The sequence below is a fragment of the Filicampus tigris genome, chromosome 8, assembly GCF_054856515.1.
Source record: "Filicampus tigris isolate MCC_2025a chromosome 8, RoL_Ftig_1.0, whole genome shotgun sequence".
NCBI lineage: Eukaryota > Metazoa > Chordata > Actinopteri > Syngnathiformes > Syngnathidae > Filicampus > Filicampus tigris.
Window position 1 is genome coordinate 17,049,201 of NC_141224.1, and position 20,299 is coordinate 17,069,499.

General features: G+C 39.7%; 1 protein-coding gene across 6 annotated transcripts in view; it reads left to right on the forward strand.

Moving 5' to 3' along the window:
• The window catches only part of grb10b (growth factor receptor-bound protein 10b), a 79,819-nt gene that overhangs the window by 3,395 nt on the left and 56,125 nt on the right, over positions 1-20,299 (forward strand). For 5 of the 6 annotated variants that reach the window (XM_086038543.1, XM_086038547.1, XM_086038546.1 and 2 more), the window contains exon 2: positions 15,469-15,585. In XM_086038543.1, coding sequence (XP_085894669.1) covers positions 15,535-15,585 — 51 coding nt within the window. In that variant the 5' untranslated portion in view covers positions 15,469-15,534. Of the gene's footprint in view, positions 1-212; positions 319-15,468; positions 15,586-20,299 lie in introns of those variants that run through there. The other variant, XM_086038544.1, reaches the window with a different exon arrangement.

Genomic DNA, 20,299 nt, shown 5'->3' on the forward strand with positions numbered 1-20,299 from the left:
CCCAAAAATATCCTGTTGCTTTTGCATGTTTCATAGTACAAGAAAAGTGGTGAGCTGTTGCTGGACAACGCTCACAATGCCATGGACATCTGACAGTTCCTGTCGGAAAAGAACATTACCATGCAGGAGCAACCTCCCTACACACCAGACCTGGCTTTTTATATTTTTCTTATTATCTTTCCCAACATTATGAGGATCATCAAGGGGACCCGTTTTGAAGACGTATAACATAAACATGGCTGTAATGATTGAGCTGTGGATGATCGTGGAAGAATCCTTCGAGGATTGCATTAACAGGTGGCCGCGAAGTCTGGGAAGGTAAATTACAGTAGATTATTTCGAAGGGAAAAACTTGTTTGTCGTTCAGATTTGAAATATATTTTTTTATCATACCAGCCCTGAAACTTTTCAAATACACCTTGTGTACTCCGTGTACAAGAATATACCGTAGGGCTGAACATGGCAATAGCAATATTTAGAAACTTTTGAAATTTATCTTGACGTAATATATCATGAATATACAGGGTCAGTGCCGATTCTGGCTGGGCCACCACAACATGGCTCATGTTGGGTGTCCTATGTAAGACCCTGGGTCTGTATTGACCTTAGATAATGTCATAGACAGATGTTGTTAATATCGTAACACTGTAAGTGAATGAGGTAAACTGGTCACACTAGTAGCAGTCCTCATACTACGACATACGGGGGACCTACGACGTTTCGACTTTACGGCGCATGTACCTCCTCCTCCATTTTGTCCCCAGCACCCTAGTGACTATGTTTACATGCAGTCAATATTCTATTGGCATGTTAAGAAAGGTAAATTACTTTACAGTATTACTGATTGAGTCAAGAGTATATATAATGTGCACATAGTGCTAATTAGATTTTTGAAATAGAGTAATTGCCACAACAGTTCCTTAGCAAAGAGCTATAACTGCTACAGAATTTCGAAATGTTGAGCCTATTTCGAGAAGGGGTTTTGAGAAAGCTGGGAATGCAATTTTGCACTTAAGTGTATGCAAAGTTTAAGTATAATCATTTTTGGTGGTTCCCAATTAGTCTCAGCGGGACCTTTTTTTAACAAAGAGACATAATGTTTGGTGAAATTTTGGTTGCTCTTATTGTTAATTTTTTTAACACAGTACCAATCATTCCGAACTGAAAGTGATGCTCTGTAATTTGACAGAATTAAACACCAACGCGTGGCAAACTACGCACATAGCTACAGTATACAATATTGAAATCAATCATGCCTGGCTTTATCCATGCTGAGTCAGCAACACCATGTTTGAAAATGAGGCAGGGAGAGCTTTAACATGCAGTTAGTTTAGCATAATTGCTCAACCAGGTCCCTGTCTTTAGGCTGCTGATGTTCAGCATATCAGTTAGCGCTCTTTTACATTGAGCTTCCCATGATAAATTCTCCTCTTAAAAGGTGTTGCCTTAAGAAACTTTGCCGAATTATTTAATTTGGCTTCCTCCATTTTGCATCGCTAATCTGCTATATGCAGAGTGTCATGTGACCAAACACAGAAAACAGGTTAGCGGGCTTCCCGTGTATGCCGCAATAACTAGCGTCAAACTTGCTAATAAAAAAAAAAAAAAAAAATCTTTTTGACTAGTGTTCTCAGACAAAAGTATATAATCTCTATACAAATTCATATGATATGACATACGATATGCAAACATGCTTGCTTGTATTGAAGAGGAGCTGCTGCACATTTAAAACTTTAAACAAGAATCTGTTGGTAAAGGTTTTTTCGCCCCGCTGACTTTCATTTTATTTCATTTTCATTTAATTAAGGCTAATGTGGTGAGTGGTGGGGCGGCGCACTTGTCCGCTCTGATGGCCAGATGCCATTGGAAAGAAGTACATATTGAGATGTATACAGATGGAAGAAAAATGTTCTAAAAGGCAACAAAGCATGCCAGTTTTAAACGGACGCATGAGCTATTCTCCGTTGTGTGGCAACAGGCCAAACGGATGTATTATAGCACAAAACAATGCATCTATGCATTTAAATTTGCGATATGCTCCTAAAATAACATATAGTAGTGGAAAGTTTGTTTTCTAACAGTTGGTTGAAACCAACCAACTGATTAAAAAAAAAAAACTCACATCAGTCTTTCTTCTTCAGATGCTTGATGTAAGCAACTAACGCCTCAGCGCAGCCACATGTAACACAAAACAAAACTCAATCATCACATTATAAATAACCAACCAATGAGATTCAATTTCCGGTAAACGGAGCAGAAGAAAAAGAATGGTTTTATTTTTGATTAGCGTTTAATATTCTGAGGCCACCTTTGTCGGTAAGTGTGGACCAGTGTTTGTAGTCACATCTCATTTTCATAGGCATCACATCGTCCATAGGTGTCAGGTATCATGACACAAAAGTGACATTACAAAGAACTGGACATCCCTCCAAAACTGATGAAAGACGAGAAGAAAACTGGTGAGGTAGGCTGCCAAGAGGCAGATTGCAGGAGCTTCCGGATTTGCTGGCAAGTACTGGCAGTTTCTACAGTTGAAACTGAGGCAAGTCAAGGTGAAGCAAATATCAAATTATCAACCATGTCAAATGTTAACACAAAACCTTCAGACTTCTGCTAGAAGGCAAACATTTTTTAGGAAAAGTCTACTAGAACACCTGAACTTTATTTGGGGTAAATCATCCGCATCTTAAAAGCAGACAGATGTGTGCTGACTCCCATTTAACATTGGTTTGAATGTTTGAATGTGTTTGGTTCATTCTGAACACAGGCACATCCCCAGTTGTAAGAGGCCGTGCGCACTTGTGGCACCGCATCACCTCAGTTGTATATTTTTACTTCCCCCGTCGAAAGTATTTCATTTTCATATCCACTTTATAAGATATACAACTCTATATACTGTAGTTATCCCTATAACCACTCGAGCAGTTGGCAGCCAGTGAGAACCACTGGGCTGCAGTGTGTTTTGCTCCACCCTTCCCAAGCGTATGAAACTTGTACTGAAGCCCCAACAAACAGATACTGACCCAAACTGAACCAGTTGGTGGATACTGGGCTCAAGATACACTCAGGCCGGGTGACACACATAAAGACAGTCAGGCTGTTTTTGTCCCAGTTTTGCCCCTTCCTGACCAAGGACGTCAAACGCCCGAACCCTAAAAGCGGGTTCCCCAGACGCTGAGAAGTGTTTTCCAAAGCAAGTCTTTTCTTGGAGACAAAGCCATTTTACAATAATCCACCTCTGGTCCTTCCCGGAAACACTCGGGTAAGATCGGCGTTTACCCGGGATCTTCTCTTCTTAGATTTTGAGAGATCGCGCGACATTTCTGGCTCTGATGACAGAAGGCGGTGGAAGAAAATCTTTGTGTGTGGTACTCTGTGTTGGGATTATCGGAGCCCTCCACACATGTTACGACCAAAACTGTGAAATGCCTTTTTTTTTTTTTTTTTTTTAAACTTCATGTGCGTTGTCTGTCAAAGATGAAAAATCTTTTAAAATGTGAAAAATAATCCTTGTGTTTGTACCGGGCCTGAAGTAGTGAATTTTAACTGGTGGGCCCAGACCAAAAAGTGGGTCGTGGACAGGTAATTAAAAATGGCAGTTTTTCTTTATTATTCTGAACTTCCATTCAAGTGGGTTGCGACATAGGGATGATGCGGGTCCTGGGGTGACAACAGTTGAGAACCATTACATCAAAGCATCCCTAAAGATGGATTGGATTGCTAACCTAACTGAATGCAGTGTCACATCAGCTGACTGCGAAAACTTCATGTTACTTCACTTTTTTGGAACACTTTCCCTTCCGTAACCAAAGAGGATTTCTCTCCCTGCCTTTGCCCATTAATTCCTCCTTTAGTTCAGTTAGGTTGCGGTCCCATCCATCTGCGCAAGGCGGCAGCTCAATTTGTGGTTTGTGCTCACCCCCTTCGCACCAGGCCTTCTATTTCAAGTCAGTGCTCACTAAGCACAGACATGATGGGGCATGAACTCTGTTCGACTACAGGCTGCCAAAAGGCTGCTGACTGCACATATTGCTCATAATTATAACCCGTACAAAGTATGCTCTTCTTACTGTAGCATTCAAAACATGAGTGTTTTGTCTTGATAAATCCTATGAACCTCAGAAAATTGCATTGCTAATTGTTTGGGAATCAAATATTTGTTTGGTAGCAGCCATACCAGCAATATGTTAGAAGGGGAAAGGTGACACTTATTTAACGTTTGAGCTTGTCTTTTGGCACAAATATATAGTGCGAGTACTACGCTTGTTTGTCCTTGTATGCATGTACTTAAAGGTGCCATAAAAGTGGGGGAGATATCCTATTAACTGGTTTTGGAGCTATAAGAACTTCTGCCTGTGCTCTAGGCAGCATTCCATTGGGTCTTGCGTCAGCCAGCAGTCATTCAGCACTAGTTACTCTAGGCTTATACACTGTTAATACCCCCCTCCCTGATGTAATGACACCATTAACACAATGCCTGCTGGGGGAGCACAGCACAGTTTATGTACGTCAACTGAGTAGATCTAAAAGCAACTCTTCTTTCTGCAGCCAAAAGCTCAGGTGGACTGTCTGTGGTCAAAATGCAATCCGGTGCTATATGTTTGTTGGCTACAGTTTGGACCAAGTTGCGTAATCAGACTCTTCTGTCTTCTAGAACAGTGTTTTTCAAACTTTTTTGAGTCAAAGCACATTTATTTCATTGAAAAAATCCCGCGGCACACCACTGTAAGGTTCCGAGGGAACCGGAAGTGATGGGATACCACAAATGCAGACAGACAAGAAATGAATAACAAAAAATGTATTTTCAGAAAAAACAATGGCTACAATGAAAAACAAAATTACCGACTAAAGTACAAATCAAAATGCAGGCAAACTGCGTGGGAAAAATTCGGGGAAAAACAAAAGACGCTTGCAAATAAGGCAAGGAAAATCAACAATGCAAAATCACTTGTCACAACGGGATCAGGGAAACTCCAATTAGAAAAATAAACCAAAACGCCGTACAAAACAACTAACACAAAATTCCAATACTCGACAAAAACACGCAAACAAAATTACTAGTAGCAAGATCTAGGCAGGTCAAGAACATACACTTGGTGCAATGACAGAAAGCAAGGTGAATAGTCTGACGCTGAGCTTTCGACGCCGCAGTCCTTTTAAAGCTCCTGATTAGTAATGAGGACAGGTGCGGCGCCAAAGGACACGCCCCCAATCAGCTTCCTGACAGGAACACAAAACAGAATCATGACAACCACCAGCTGAAATAGTGAAAAAAAAGATTATTTTAACAATGTGTTATATTGTTGTCAAGACCATGGAAAGAAAATTCAGTGATTTGTTTCTAAATGTAGTCTAAAGAGTAGGTATAGCGTTGAACAGTTTTTCACCATTTCTGTGGTCCTGATTTTTTTGGTGTGTGTGTGTGGCTAAAACAGCTACTCAGTGATGTAGCAGTTGGGCAACCAGCATGAATCCCCCATATCAGAACTTGACCACCTTCGCACCAGTGGTTATTGCTGTATCCATTAATAGCGCAAGGCTAATGTTAGGTTATATGCAACTAAAACATAATGCTAACTTATAAATGGGAGGAAAAAAACACTATTATGCTGCATATTGAGATAAACAAGGTTGACCAGGTTAGTATCTTCTGGCTCAGAACTGGATTCTGGCTCTGGTGACTCAAAAACGTGGGGATGTGTCGGATTGAGAGGGATGCTGCTTTGTTAAGCAAATATTTCTTAGGTTGTAGTAGCGGTATTTGATTGACTTTTAGTTGGCCGTGGTTTCAGCGCATTCAGCAAACACGACCACCACATTTGAGAGGAGATAACAGCTTGAATTTCACAATTTGGGGGCTTTTTAATACTTGGACATGTTTTTTGATATTTCAAATTTTGCAGGGTTGTTAACGACACTATGTGTGTCAAAATTCAAAGCTATATATATGTTTTGCTTTACTTGCTGTAGTTGACTTTAACTACAAGGTAACTATTCAAATTTGAGCCCTCAGTGTCAAATCTTCGCATGATAAGCGCCACATGATAAACACCATCATTTTGTTCCGCCATGCAAGGAATATTTCTAAGAAATAAAATTCTCAGAGGATAGCACAGACCTATAAAAAGCAGATCCTTGCTTGTCTAACCTCAAGAGTGTACAATGGATCGAGTTTCTCACTGTCTGGTTTTGGTCCAAATGTGGCTGACACCAGAGACTGTGTGAGAGGCAAGAGTATTACCTACATTTCACAGGTAACTCAACACCTGATGGACCGATGGCATAGGCGGGTCATGTGTGATGCATGTATAGTGATCTGTAACAAAATATCACATACAATCACAAAAATTTCACATCTTGATATTCGTGTCAGATACATAGATCGATATGCAGTAGAGAAAGAGTGTGCAAGTGCAATTTTGATTAGAACTCAACATTAACAGAAAGTAACCACTAAAGTAGAAAATGTAACATTTTACTGCAGCTCTGCTTTAACAGTAAATAAATATATATTGTGCTGCAAACTGGTAGTATGTGCAAAAATGTGCAAATCTCCGGCCTGTGTGATGCAATTTGTACTTCAAATGTTAAAATTACTTGTGGGTGTTGATAGTGCCGCTTGCAGTTTGGATAATGTTAAAATGGAGGTCATCCAATATGACAGTGATTGTGCTGTATTTAACATTTTGTGCTTGTGTCAAAAAGGGCACATTAATGAAAGCTGACTAAACTTCTGAGGTCACCTATACCCAATACTTACAATACTACAACATTTCACCCAAGCCCAGAGTAGTTATTTTGCCATTGCATAAGACTGGTTCTCCAAAAATCCTCATCCAATTAGGATTCGAAAAGACTTTTCTCTCATTGACTAGTGCTATTCAGCTTCCCCCGGCATGACATCAGGCCCTCTCTTATAGCCCCACTTTACGCTGCTGCGCTCAAATAATGAAAGCTGCCAATTAATGACTAATCAACATGTGCAACAAGCACATCCAGTAAGGAGTGACTGCCATCTAATCTTCTGATTAAACCAGAATACAGAGATGCTCTGTTCAACTTGCTCTGTTGCATTGCAGAAGGAATAACAGGCAGCCCACACACATGCATCCACACTCGCAGCAGCAAACTCGTCCGTCACACGTTCTGCTATTACCGTAATGAATAGTACCATTTCAGGGTCACTTCGAATATCTCTTACATTAAAATCAACATTCATCCATACATGTTCAACTGTAGTGTGCACAGTATTTATGTGATGCACTACTGCTGGTCGTTGAGACTGTTCAAGTTGAAAAACATTTTGAACTCATTCACTGGCAGACATTTTCAGAGACACTTTTACCCTAACTTTTGAAAAATATAAATACATTCCTGGGATTGAATGGCTGGACTGTGAAAAGACATATAAATACGTGGAGGGCAGTGAATGAGTTAAACTGGGTACAATGTTGAAGATGGCCCCTGACCTCAAGACAGATGGGAATCAGAGGAAAACGATACATTACAGGCAGCTAAACTGTTTACAGTACAGTAGTCTCATCACATATATATCATGGTCCTATAGGTCATGTTTCCATAGAAAGTTTTGATAACTCCCAGCGTCACCCTCCAATATTTTCATTGGAAGTGTCTAACTAGTTTAAACATTATACACTGCAATAATTGACCTACCCCCTCTTGGGGTTGTGGTACGGTCAGTACATTAATTTCAATGGGCTGTGGAAAAGACTGCGGGCTTTGACTTGGATCTCTGCCATTTTTTGAATTAAGGCTATGTTTATGTTCTGGACTAGAGAGCTGCAAGATTTGAGCTGTGAGGAGGGGGTCAACCATGGGGAATGGGGTAGGATTTTGGAGAAAAGGGAGTCAGTGGTGTGGCAAAGGGTTGATGTGTGTTTTAATAGTGGAATTAGTGAAGTGGTTGTGACCATTGTCTGGATTCAGGTTAATAGATGTTAGTGTTGAGTGGCCTTGTCCATCCCATCAATTTTCTTACCGAAATTTAAACTTATTATTTGGTTTTGATGAGTTAAGTCTTCAGGACTGAAGTAATATACGCTACATGCATATAGTCTCCCAACCCGGAGGTTGTGGTTTTGATCCCCCGGCCATTGTGACCATGTCGAAGTATCCTTGAGCAAGATGCTGCACCCCTAGTTGCTCCAGTTGCTGATGATGCTGTGTCGTCAGTGGGTAAATGAGGTACATTGTGAAGCGCTTTGAGTACTGAAGGTAGAAAAGTGATAGCCCATTTACCATTTTGCATACAACATAGGTCACGGTTTTAGTTGAAACATATCGTCGCTGTCCTGTGAAAAACACTTATGTCAATTTTTTTCATTGTTCTTATTTTTACGTGACTGGTGATTCCGCGTTACAGACATCGCATTAATGTGAAAAAAAAATCCAAAATTGGACATGGGCGTTTTTCACAGGACAGCGACGATATTCATGGTTTGTGAACTAATAACAGCTGAAGATTTCTATTTCAACAAATGTATTTTGGGTTAAGGGATGATCGAACTATAAAATTTAAATTAACCACTTGGTAGAGCAACTACACCAATAGCTCATAGTGTAGATTCATCCACTTGGGCATTATTATATGTGTATTAACACAGGTGTTGACTGTGCGGTCGTCTATAAACATGCATTTCTTATTATGTCTGCGCTTATGCAATGTTGAGTAAAAACAAAAACTTGACAACACAAGATCAAATACAAATCGTCTGTCTGGGCTACAATGCAGTGGAATAGTTACAATGAGACCGGGTGGCTGTGGACATTAAATTATTAGGAAACTGTTTCAAGCATAATGTAGGAGTCCCTCATTGTTTTTAGCAACTGTTATACCAATGGAGTTGGAATTTCCCCTTTTTCCACATACAGTTATAGAAAATTAATATGATTTGCCATTTCAAATGATGACACTTTTTTTTTCATTCCATTAAAATTAATCATCACTTAGCAAGTTAGCGAACTTTTTTCTTTTTATAATCTTAAAGCGGAAGGTAACCCAAACATATTTTTTTTTCTATGCAGGCCCACTCGTTGAAACACAGCATTCTGATTAATATTGCGTTTGTGGAATAAGAGTTAATCCACCCGTTTTTAGCCATCTCTGGGGCGGTCATTTTGTCACTTCTGTCGACTGAGAATGACATCACACACCCTCAGGGCTCAGATAACGACCAATTATAGCTCAGCTTCAGAAAACAGGTGAGCCGTGATCGGTCGTTATCTGAGCCCTGAGTGTCTGTGATGTCATTTCTAGTCGACAGAAGTGACAAAAGGGCCGCCCCCAGAGATGGCTAAAAACAGGTGGATTTTGAAGCCTAACTCATATTTCATATTTGTCATATTGCCTTGTTACCACTAGTGGGCCAGCATAGAACATATTCTTGAAAAAAAAAATATTTTGGTTGACTTACTCTTTAAATTGGTTATTAGAATCAACTTTTGAGTCACACAAAAGAGTGTGTTAAGAAGCACAGTAACTTGCAGTTGAGTACAAGCTAACTCAAGGTGGTAGTGCCTGATTATTGTTATGCTTCATCAGGTTGTCACGTTTGTTTCTGAAACGCAAAAGTCTGGATTGCACGATAACTTTATTTTTCAATGAAATAGAACACAATGACAAAATAGGACATAACACTCCCAAAGGGTTCTTGAATGTGTACAATGCCTTGTTGTCCCTCTGTGTGTGTCTGTATATTATATCTTATTAGGTAGCTAGGGGGATGGGAAATTGGGGGGGGGTTGCTGTATCGCACATACTTTTTCACCCAGTACTCGATATGGAAAAAATGTGTGCTGTGCATTCCAAAGATGACTGAGCAGAGTTGAACAGCCCAGTGTTCAGCTGTGTCCAGTCCAATCAACTGTAGGCAAGTTGAGTAAGATGAACACATTTTGCAATTATATACACAAAGAGAGAAGTTGACACAGCTGCACAGCTGAGTTGGAGCTGTTTTTTCAGTTTATGATAATAAAACCTCCGGTGCATGCAATGGCATTATCCCAAAGCAACACAAAGGGCTATTGTTATTTGCAAAATAGATAACATTTGAGTGGTAATTCGCTGGTCTTTTCTTTGTTTTTACCTTATAAATCAGGTACTGTTTCCCTAATATTTATTCTTCTGCCATTTGAATGACTTCAGTGACTAAAACTTCACTCGTTGGAACTTCAATATTTGTCCAAATAGTTTCCTAGGTTCTCTTTCTAAAACAAAGAAATTGAAAGACTAAAATATAAACAGGGGAAGGCAGGAGGACTTAAAAAAAAAAAAAGACAGGTTGACAGGACAGGCAATCTTGACCAACAACCGGGCAGAAAAATTCATATGCGGCCTTAGTTTGGGTCTCTATCTTCGTAGTTAAGGTTAAGTTAAATATTTGACTCATCCTCTCTGGGAATTTGTATTGGACATAAACGAGAGGGGAAACTTTAAGGCACTATTTATGATGGGAGATAACATACAGTGGGAGGCAAAAGTATGTGAACCCTTTAGAATTTCTTGCAGTATGATCATCAAAATCACAAGAATAACATTTTTTTAAAATGTTTTCATATTCAGTGTTTATTCAGTTAGTCCTAGGATGAGAATTTACTTGTGGTTTTGGTGCAAGGTGGTGCCGTGGATTTAGATAAGCACATTCAAAATAATTTAGTCAATCAAAGGTTTATGAACCACGCTTATTTAATGCTAGATACAAAGTGGATGATTTTTGTCTGCCCAATGGCTCTTGAATTTAATGCTAAATTCAATACCAGTTTAACCAAAATGTGTTTTAATGAAGTTTCCTAACGGTACATTGTATGACATTTCCATGGATAGGTTTGCATCCCACCTGTGGTGTACTTTCACCTTGGCTCTGTCTCTGGTGCTTGAAATGGGATTCATTTGACTTTTTGTCTTAAAGAAATGACAGTCAGACTCGGAGTCAAAACCAGTGGAACAATAACAGGAAGCGCTAATTACATTGTATGGGGACAAAACAGCATACATTATATAACAATAACTTAGTGTATTCAAGTACAGCATTGCGTTTATTGTTAAAACTGTAAATAGCTTGACTTGCATAAAATGTTGTCTACTAGGATCAATCCACTAGTACAAAATTGTCAAATCCATGCAGATGTACCCTTAACTGCTCAAAGTTAGTTTGGATGCCAAAATGTTGCTAAAATGTATTCCATTCTTAAGTCAAGCTTACACTAGTTGTACTCAAGCACTCGTGGCACGCTCTCACTCTTTTAGTGACGTCTACTGACACTACACAGTTTTGTGTATTCCACCACATCAGTTGTTATCCAAGTCAACCATGTTAGCTTGCGGGCTAACTGTTAAGGTTCAAATTTGCGGTACACACATTTGTCGAAATAGTGGAAAGCTGACGAGTGTGGATGTCCAGCATTATGTTGAGTTTTCTGGGAAAAGTGACTGTTTATTTGTTGTGTGGCATGTAGTTTTAAATGAGGAAATCTAGAAGTTTCCTGCAAGGACACAGCAGCCAGTTCAATATGGGCCATGTTAAACCAGCCATGTGGTTAGGAGGGACATCATGGCACCATGTCCAATTGGACCAAGTTAACTAAGTTTACCGATGTCTTACATTACATTACACTCGAAAAAACAGTTGGTTTAAAAATAACACAATTTTGGGTCAAAAAAGTACTGATCCACTACTGCGGTCAATTTGACCCAACTTTCTGGGTTGTTTTCTGCAAAAACAATCTAAAGAAATTGGTATTTTTGGACAAAACAACTCCAAAAATTGAGCTGTTTTTACAAAACAATGGAAGAAGGTGGGTCAAATTGACCAATTTGTGGATTGGTCCATTTTTGACCCAAATTTGTGTTATTTTTAACCCAACTGTTTTTAGAGTGTAACCCTACATTTAAGACACTGTTACGATTAAACACAGCAATGTGCCATTTCAGACAATTCACTGCTTTCAATTTAGGGGATGGAAAGTTTACTTACCTCTGAAAAGCATTGACTGTGCCAATTTACAGTAAATCAGAGCGCAGCAGAACGTGCAAAGTCTTTGTTGGTTCTATTGAGGAGGAGAAGCTTGTCCGTTTGTTGGGCAGGAATATCAGGAAGGGCAGATTAGAAAGATGAATCGATGAGATCAGAGTTTGAAATATTCGCTGCTGAAGCTTAACCAGCATGCATCTCCTCCTCCGTTGCCTTTATGTGTCATAGGAGGAGTACTGCTGCTCCTCCGGTTAGTAGCGCTGGACAACTTTGTAGATTTGTGAAAGTTGGCGAAGAAAGGTCTAGAGTAGACTCCCTAATGCTTAGCAAGTCTTCTCTCATGTAGGTGTAGGGTTTACAAAGTATTGTGTAAATGAAAATGACAAAAACAAAGGGAATGCTCGAGCGTGTCATCAAAGTGGGTGCCAATTTCATCCTTGCACCCATTCTTCATTCTTAATTAATTGAGACTTTAATTCAATTCCTGTCCCTGCAAGAGATGAGTTCAGAGAGATGTTTCTATCTACTGTTTTAATTGGGCTTTGCTTAAAATAGCATAGATGTGTGATGATCCAAGATTTAGCCTCTGGCTTCTCTCTTCAGGGCTTATCACCTTGCCATGTTATAGCTGAACCTTTGGAGATATAAGCATATGTCAGCACATTAACCTTGAGATGGACTAAACATGTTGATCACCAGCACGCGTTCGTCATCATGTTTCTGTCTGAGTATGATTTGGCCAATAGGAAACACAGCTATTGGGTGGCGGTTCTGTTATAGCAGCATCCATGCTAATCTCTTGTCTTTGTGACATCTCAGCCAGAACCAGAGGTCACCCGATTGGTCCAGTCACAAGTCTCTTTGCTTTAAGTTAGCCAATATTTTTCACATTCCAAGGATGCATCCTCATCATTTAGTTTGGCCTTTTGGCATATTACCCAACTGATGTATGGAAGTCGAAGCAATCAAATCAAAGGGTCCTGAGAGACTGTAATCCTTGCACTGGAATGGCTTTGATTCTGCTAGAAGTTATGCAAAGGTGTGCTTGTGTTCAATACCTTAGTCACTGATAGTCATGTGTTACAAATTATTTTCATGCTGCACTCCCCTCTAAAAGTATTTGAACGGTGAGGCTATTTTCATCTATTGTCTGAAGACACTATGGCTTGACATAAAGAGATGATGTGACACGAGCTCAAAAGTTCAGATTTGTTTTTTCAAGGTATTTACAGTACACTGGACCCAACTAAAACATTTTAGGAGACCTAAATAGATAGAAGTGTACCTAGTATACCTAGTATTTGTTGTAAATTAATTATTTGCTTGCAAGAGCTGCGTCTTGCCATTGACTCACTGACATCACCTAACATTTGCTTTCTTTTGTGATGCCTTTCCAAGGTTCCGCTGTGTCGGCACTGGACGCTCCAGTGTTATTGTATGCCATGGTTTACACTGCTACAGTGATCCCATCTCCTATTTCTTCTCAAGTACAATTTATCTTGTAACCGTGGCCTGCAACAAAATAATGGACTAAGCACTGATGGAAGTGAATTTTCGTCATTTTCGTCCTTCAGAGTAATTGTCACTAGCCGCGTGCATCAATGACGGACAATCAGCCCGTCAGATGCTCGTTTTGCAGACAGTTTTATTGGGGGGGGGGGGGGACTGACTGACGAACTGACAAACTTTTCAGTTCGTCATAAAAAATGACGGATTGACGAATGACGGACGGGTACCCAAGCTGCTGATGGATGACGAATGACTGACCAGCAAACTTTAGTAAAATGCCCACCTCTGTAGATACACAAGACTTTAAGAAGATATAGGAGACTCTTGCTTTTTTATTACTGTTATGACGCATCTGACTGTTCAATGCTCTGTTTTTTGTAGTTTCTCGCATTAGTATTTGAAAGTAGAAAACAGACAAATAGAGTTGAGCCGAGCCAGTACTGTGCAATGGAAAATCTCTATTTGTTTTTCATTCTCTAATGTTTGCTATTTAAGATTATTTTTGTCAATCCCAAGCAACTTCTGACTCCTAATAAACACACGGTCCAAATGGAGCTTGTCAAGAAATCCATGGCGCCTAATGAGGAGCCGCCTGGAGAGTTTAGGTTGATGTTAATTTGTTTTGTTTTTGTTGTAAACTGTGTGTCTGTAAATAATGTGTAAATGACGAGCTGTCCTTGCATGCCAGCTGGCCGGCCCGGACCACACAAGCATTTACACAGCAACGCACACATACACACATACTGATGCACACTCATTACAAGGAAGCCCATTCAGCAGTCGTTGCTACACCATTGCCAAGGTCTTTGTTTAGATATCATTCATGGTTTGATCATTATTTGCGAGCAATTTTGGATGTTCTAAAAAAACCCTATGTTCTCTAGATTTCTTGGAAAAAAAATCAGGTCAGATGACAGGAAACTGGGGATAGTCTACTTCTAGTCACAGTAAATACCGGATACTTTTGCTAATTGAGTTCTATTTCAGTTAGACTTTAGCAATATTACAGAAAAAGGTCAGGTCAAGGTGTCAACTTGTTGTCTATTTGCAGGCAAAAGACAATGATTTTTTATTTTTTTATTTTTTTAAAGTTACTGTATTAGAAATGTACGCATTTCGTTGGCAACTTTTGACATCTGACCTTGTTTGTCTTGTTGTGTAATAGATCCTTACCGCTCATCCTTTATTATTCACAATTTTGTGTTTCAATGGATTGGAAGATTGGCATTTTGCGTTTTTAATGATGCAACCTGTGAGTAAATAAAGTCACGTTGTAAAGTGCACCACCATAGAAAAGCTTCTCAAATAGCATAAAAGTGCTCAAAATGGTTGTTTTACATCCACATGCATAGCCACATGTAAACATCCTCACCGACACACACACAGACCTACATCACCAGATGCACAGAGCCTCATAAAACGAAACACACACACATTTGCACTTGCACAAATGCGAACACAAGATAAAATTAGCTTTACTTAATGGCAGGCCATATTTTGGGAATACCGAGAGGGGTCATGAACTGCAGCATATGAGCACTCATGGTATTGAGCCTGTGCAGCTTGACTCCAAATTTACCCCCAGGGTCTAATTTAAGACCTGGAGAGGTGCCTGTAGTGTATTTTGGGGTTAGCGTTCTGAGATGTTTACCCAGTGGTAGCAGTACCAAAAGGTAAGTAGGATATCCACTTTAGGAAGTTAAAATACATTGATTTGAGTGGTGTTGATACTTTATTTCCAAACCCTAGGTCCTCAGGGCTGATTAAAAGAGTTGCAAGCAACTTTTTATAGTTGTTACATTGAATGCAATTCAAAAAGTAGTTTTGTGTAGTAGTTTTGTGTACCTCTCTGATATCCTTTATCATCCTTTATCAGCTTCCTCCTTTTTTCTTTCTTCTCATTCTTTTTCTTTTATGCTTTCTTTCTTTTTTTTTTTTATTCACCTTACTTTTTCATTTTCTTCGGCAGGTTCGTCTTCCAGCAGGACTGATCCAACCAAGTGGATAATACAAAAGAACTGAACAACTCAAAAGGATGGCTGTGGCTGGATGTCCTGATTATTTCCTGCATCATCCCAATTATCAGGTAAATTGCAAGATGGATTGTTCCGTAAGATGTAAGATCCTCTCTTTCTGTACTCAAGGGATGACAGGGTTTTTTTTTAATTTATTATTTGCACATTGACGGCAAAACAAAATATTATTACCAGAAAATAGGAAGAAATTGTGCAGGTGAGATCAGACAACTCAGACATGGTTTCAAAAAATCGATCTCACCTCATAAATCTTCACGTACAGTAAATACAGAGAAAAATTTAAACAAACTTAATGCATTGAGTTCATTCAAGAGAAAAACATTTTAGGAACATCAACGTAAATTGAGTGGAGTGTTGGTGTGTGTGCGTGTGTGTTGTGTGTGTGTTACAAGACGTGATGGATAAGGTGTGTATGATGTTGAATGGGTTTTACTTGTCAAATGTGTTCTAAGCTTGGGTTTAAAATGACTTAGTGAAGTTGACAAAAATGAGATTTGAAGATATTTGTTGAATGCTGGCCCCCCTATACCTTATTGAAAATTGCCCGTGAGCAATGGCAGGTGTAGCCGTTTTGCATCTTATGAATGTCTCTGTTGAACTGAAAAAAAAAGTCGACTGAAACAGGACCGTGTACGTAAATGAGCAGATTTTGTATTTATTCATGTAAAATGTTTAAAGTTGAATCCAAACTAAACAAATTTTATGGAAATGCAGGGACTATATTAAACAAAGCCTGAGCCATTTACTTTGGATCGTGTTTCAACCAAGGGGCAGGCGTGTGCACACTTGGACCAACAATTTTACTGTTTATGGATGAACATCTTTACAATGTTTTAGATTGGTTTAGAAATTGTAAAATTGTGTTAATTACTGTTTGAAATTACAATATCTATTTGTTGGGGAGTGGCAAGTATGGATATTGGAAGTATTTATTTATGTATTTTTTTTATTTTGCGGAGAGAACCACAAAAAAGATCAAGGTATACTTTAAAAATGTTGCGTGTGTGTGCATGTATGTTTTAATTTACTTCCAGACAGCCGTTATAAAACGCCATTCAAGACCAGTATGGTTTGAGAGAGTCCCTAGTTTTGCTCGATGGAGTTGAACCATGACTTGAATGCACTGTACCATCATCAGCCAACCAGTGTTGAAGGGCTGCTTGGATGACTGGGTAAGGGATCAGTCACAGTCTGGTAGCTGGACCTACAGGCAGTGTGTGTCGATAATGGTGACTTCTACTATTTGGATGTGCAAATTGGGTGAAGCACTGTTGGCTTTCATTATCATTTTACATCACAATGATGCTAGTCTCATTACGATACTTTCAGTGTGACCAGCAGAGCTTAAACTTGAGACAAATGATTGGGTATGGTTGAGTTGTCCGGTTGCTCGAACATGGTGAAGACGGCCAGGACTTCTTGTCTCATTAATGGTTGTGAGTGCGAAGATGGCTCTTGCGGTCCAGTCCCCACACTGGATGGCTGGAGGCAAACCAGGCTGAAAGGGCGACATTTGCTATTTTCCTTTGCTGGCATTTATGGTGTTCCCCCTCCATGTGCCCTTTTTTTTTTAGAACCAGACACCCCAGAGGCCAGGCGACGCGGAGAGCTCTTGTGTTGTCTGTATTGATACTAAACCACTTCAAGGAGGTCTTAAGGGAGTTGATTAGTATAGAAAAGAGGTATGATGGATGAGCAAGTGTTTAGTACACAATGTAGATTGACACCATCCCTTTAGGCTGGATTTAAACTATCGTTGAAGTGACCCGTTTCAGATTTTTTTTCCCCCATGTGGGCCAGTTCTGATATGGGTGGAGGCAGCGAAAGGCATGGGAAAAAGGTACAGAATGTATTTCCTACATCACATGGATTAAAAAATCAACTAAGTCACTGGCATAATTTAAGTTTTGTGGAATCCATTGTTATCCCACTTTGTCTTATCTTGAAGCAGTTGAGGTAAAATGGAGTGTGATTGACTGTAACTAGCAGAGGCACAGCTGAACCACTATCATCTAGACTACCAGTTTAGAAGCATACAGCATACAGGCGGTCCTCGAGTTACGCGGTACTCGACCTACGTCGTTTCAACTTTACAACGGCCGAGAAAAAAAGAAAGCAAGATCTTCAAGCGATGCTGGTCCAGCCAAGAGGAAAGCCATTACAAACAGTGCCTCGACAAAAGTCTAAAATCAGCAAAAGCAAGCAAAATTAAAACTGACAAAAAAAACTTCACGTGTTATTAAAATGTGTTATTAATTTTAAAAAGTAGTAAATCGATGCTGTCCTGTGAAAAACACTTATCTACAATTTTGCAAACTTTTTTTTTTTCACATTAATGCGATGAAACACCATTCATGTAAAAATAAGAAAATGAAAAAAAATGGAGATAAGTGTTTTTCACATCACTGCTACGATATGCTTGATAAGAAAAGAACATTTTAATTCAATTCTGATTTTAAGAATGACAATTTTTCAAATGAGATCAATGCCTGCATTTATATGTTTATTTAAGCATAATGTATACATGTCAATGTATGTACATACCTGATATTTCTTCACTATAAGCTCAATTGGGAAGGTGGCGGTGATCGCGGTACGTGCCCGTGTAGGCTTCTTTACACTCACACAAGTGACATAACACCCACGCCGCTGCCAAATTAGTTTGCTTTGCAGCAGCAACAAGCTACGTGGTGGATCCTCTCATCCGTGGTGACAAATAAATTGCCCTCAAAGAATCCTACCAGGGAAAAGTGTACATCATTGCAACATGTGACATTACGGACCGTATACTGCTGTTTTTTTGGGGGCTTTTTTTTAACACTGGTGTGAAAAAAAAATGGTATCGAGCCGTTTTTGACGCCGAAAAATCACTACCGTACTGGTACCGGTATCCCATGCAGCACAAGTGTAGACTCTACACGCTTTGCTTTGCTCGGGTACACATGAAAATGGTGAAGACGCTTTGGACACATTCCCCTACATTCTATTCATTTCTCTCGGAATCTGACATTAAGTACAAAGTATTTTTCCTGTCAATTCAGCGTTCATTGAAATGTAATGTGAAGTACACCACAAGGAAGTATAACATGATGACTATCCAAAAACATTGACTAGTAAAGTTCAGTTCTTCTGTGAGCAATGGGATCGTGTACACTTTTGTGAAATGCATGCGACAGGGACAAAGCGTAGGTCAAAGGAGGCTGGTTGTTTGAATACACTGTCCTTTATACTGCAGCACCGTACCAGAAGCAGGCAGACTGACTAATAATAGCCTTTGCATTGAAAAGACAAGACAACCTGAGTCTGCTTCATTATGATAAAAGACAAGACTGGAGGTCTTCATAATTACCGCATGGGCTATTTATTGGGACCAGCAGAAATGGACAACCTTGCATTTGCCAAGCAATAGTTTTGGAGGAGGTGGACTGTGTAAGAGAGACAGTCTCTGCCATCTCCAGCCTTCAGTCCAGGGACATTCTGTTCCTCCTCTTGCTAGGCCCTGTCTGAACCCTAAATGCACTCACAATCGGTCTCCCTGGTGTGGTTGTATCAAAAATGAATCCAAATTAACTCTATAAATTATTTTTTGTATACTATATGTAAAAGAAAATAGAACACATTCACATTCAGTATCTGAGCGGAAGCGGCGCTTTCAATGCTTCAATGTATTTACCTAACATATTGTTAAATGATCCAAAGTTTCTTTGAGTAGGTATAAATATCTTAATTTTTTTCTTGATGAACAGTACTTGTATATAGTTGAACCTATGTTGCTATTTTTTGGGGCGGCACGGTGCTCGACTGGTTAGCAAGTCCGCCTCACAGTTCAGAGGTCGTGGGTTCGGTGCCCGGCTCGGGTCTCCCTGTGTGGAGTTTGCATGTTCTCCCCGTGCCTGCGTGGGTTTTCTCCGGGTACTCCGGTTTCCTCCCACGTTCCAAAAACATGCATGGTATGTTGATTGGACTCTCTAAATTGCTCCTAGGTGTGATTGTGAGTGCGGATGTTTGTCTCTGTGTGCCCTGCGATTGGCTGGCAACCAATTCAGGGTGTCCCCCGCCTAATGCCCGAAGACAGATGGGATAGGGTCCAGCACGCCCGCGACCCTTGTGAGGATAAGCGGTATAGATAATGGATGGATGGATGGATGATATTTTTTGTTATAAACCCTGTATTCACATCAACGGATTTGTGGGTGATTATGATGTTTTCATGTATATACCGGTACTACTACTATTTGGATTTGCCAGAGTACAGTAATCTTAAATAAAGTGGACCAGTTATGCTGTTATTCAGCTGCAACTCACATGTGGACATTTGATAGTAGCAGATAGTAACAAAAATGTCATTTGTGATCATGTAATCCAAGGTACAAAGAGGTATTAAGGGTGTGCTGCAAAGAAAATGGAACTGAAAAAGAAAAAAAGTTGGACGACAGAATAGCTGTAACATTATGAGCAAAAAAAAATTTAAGCGAGATTGAAGTTCTACTTTATTACTTTTTAAAGTTATTTTACTCCAAATAAAATATACAAATAAAGTCATTTTATTAACATCTTCCATGACCATATAGTCTGACTTTTCTTTTTGTAACTACACTTTTATTCATGTTATTCTGTGTCTTTGTACTTTACTCTTGTACTGTCTTCTTATCATCCATCCATCCATTATCCAATCCACTTATCCTCACAAGGGTCGCGGACATGCTGGAGCCTATCCCAGCTGACTTCCGGCAGTACGCGGGGGACACCCTGAACTGGTTGCCA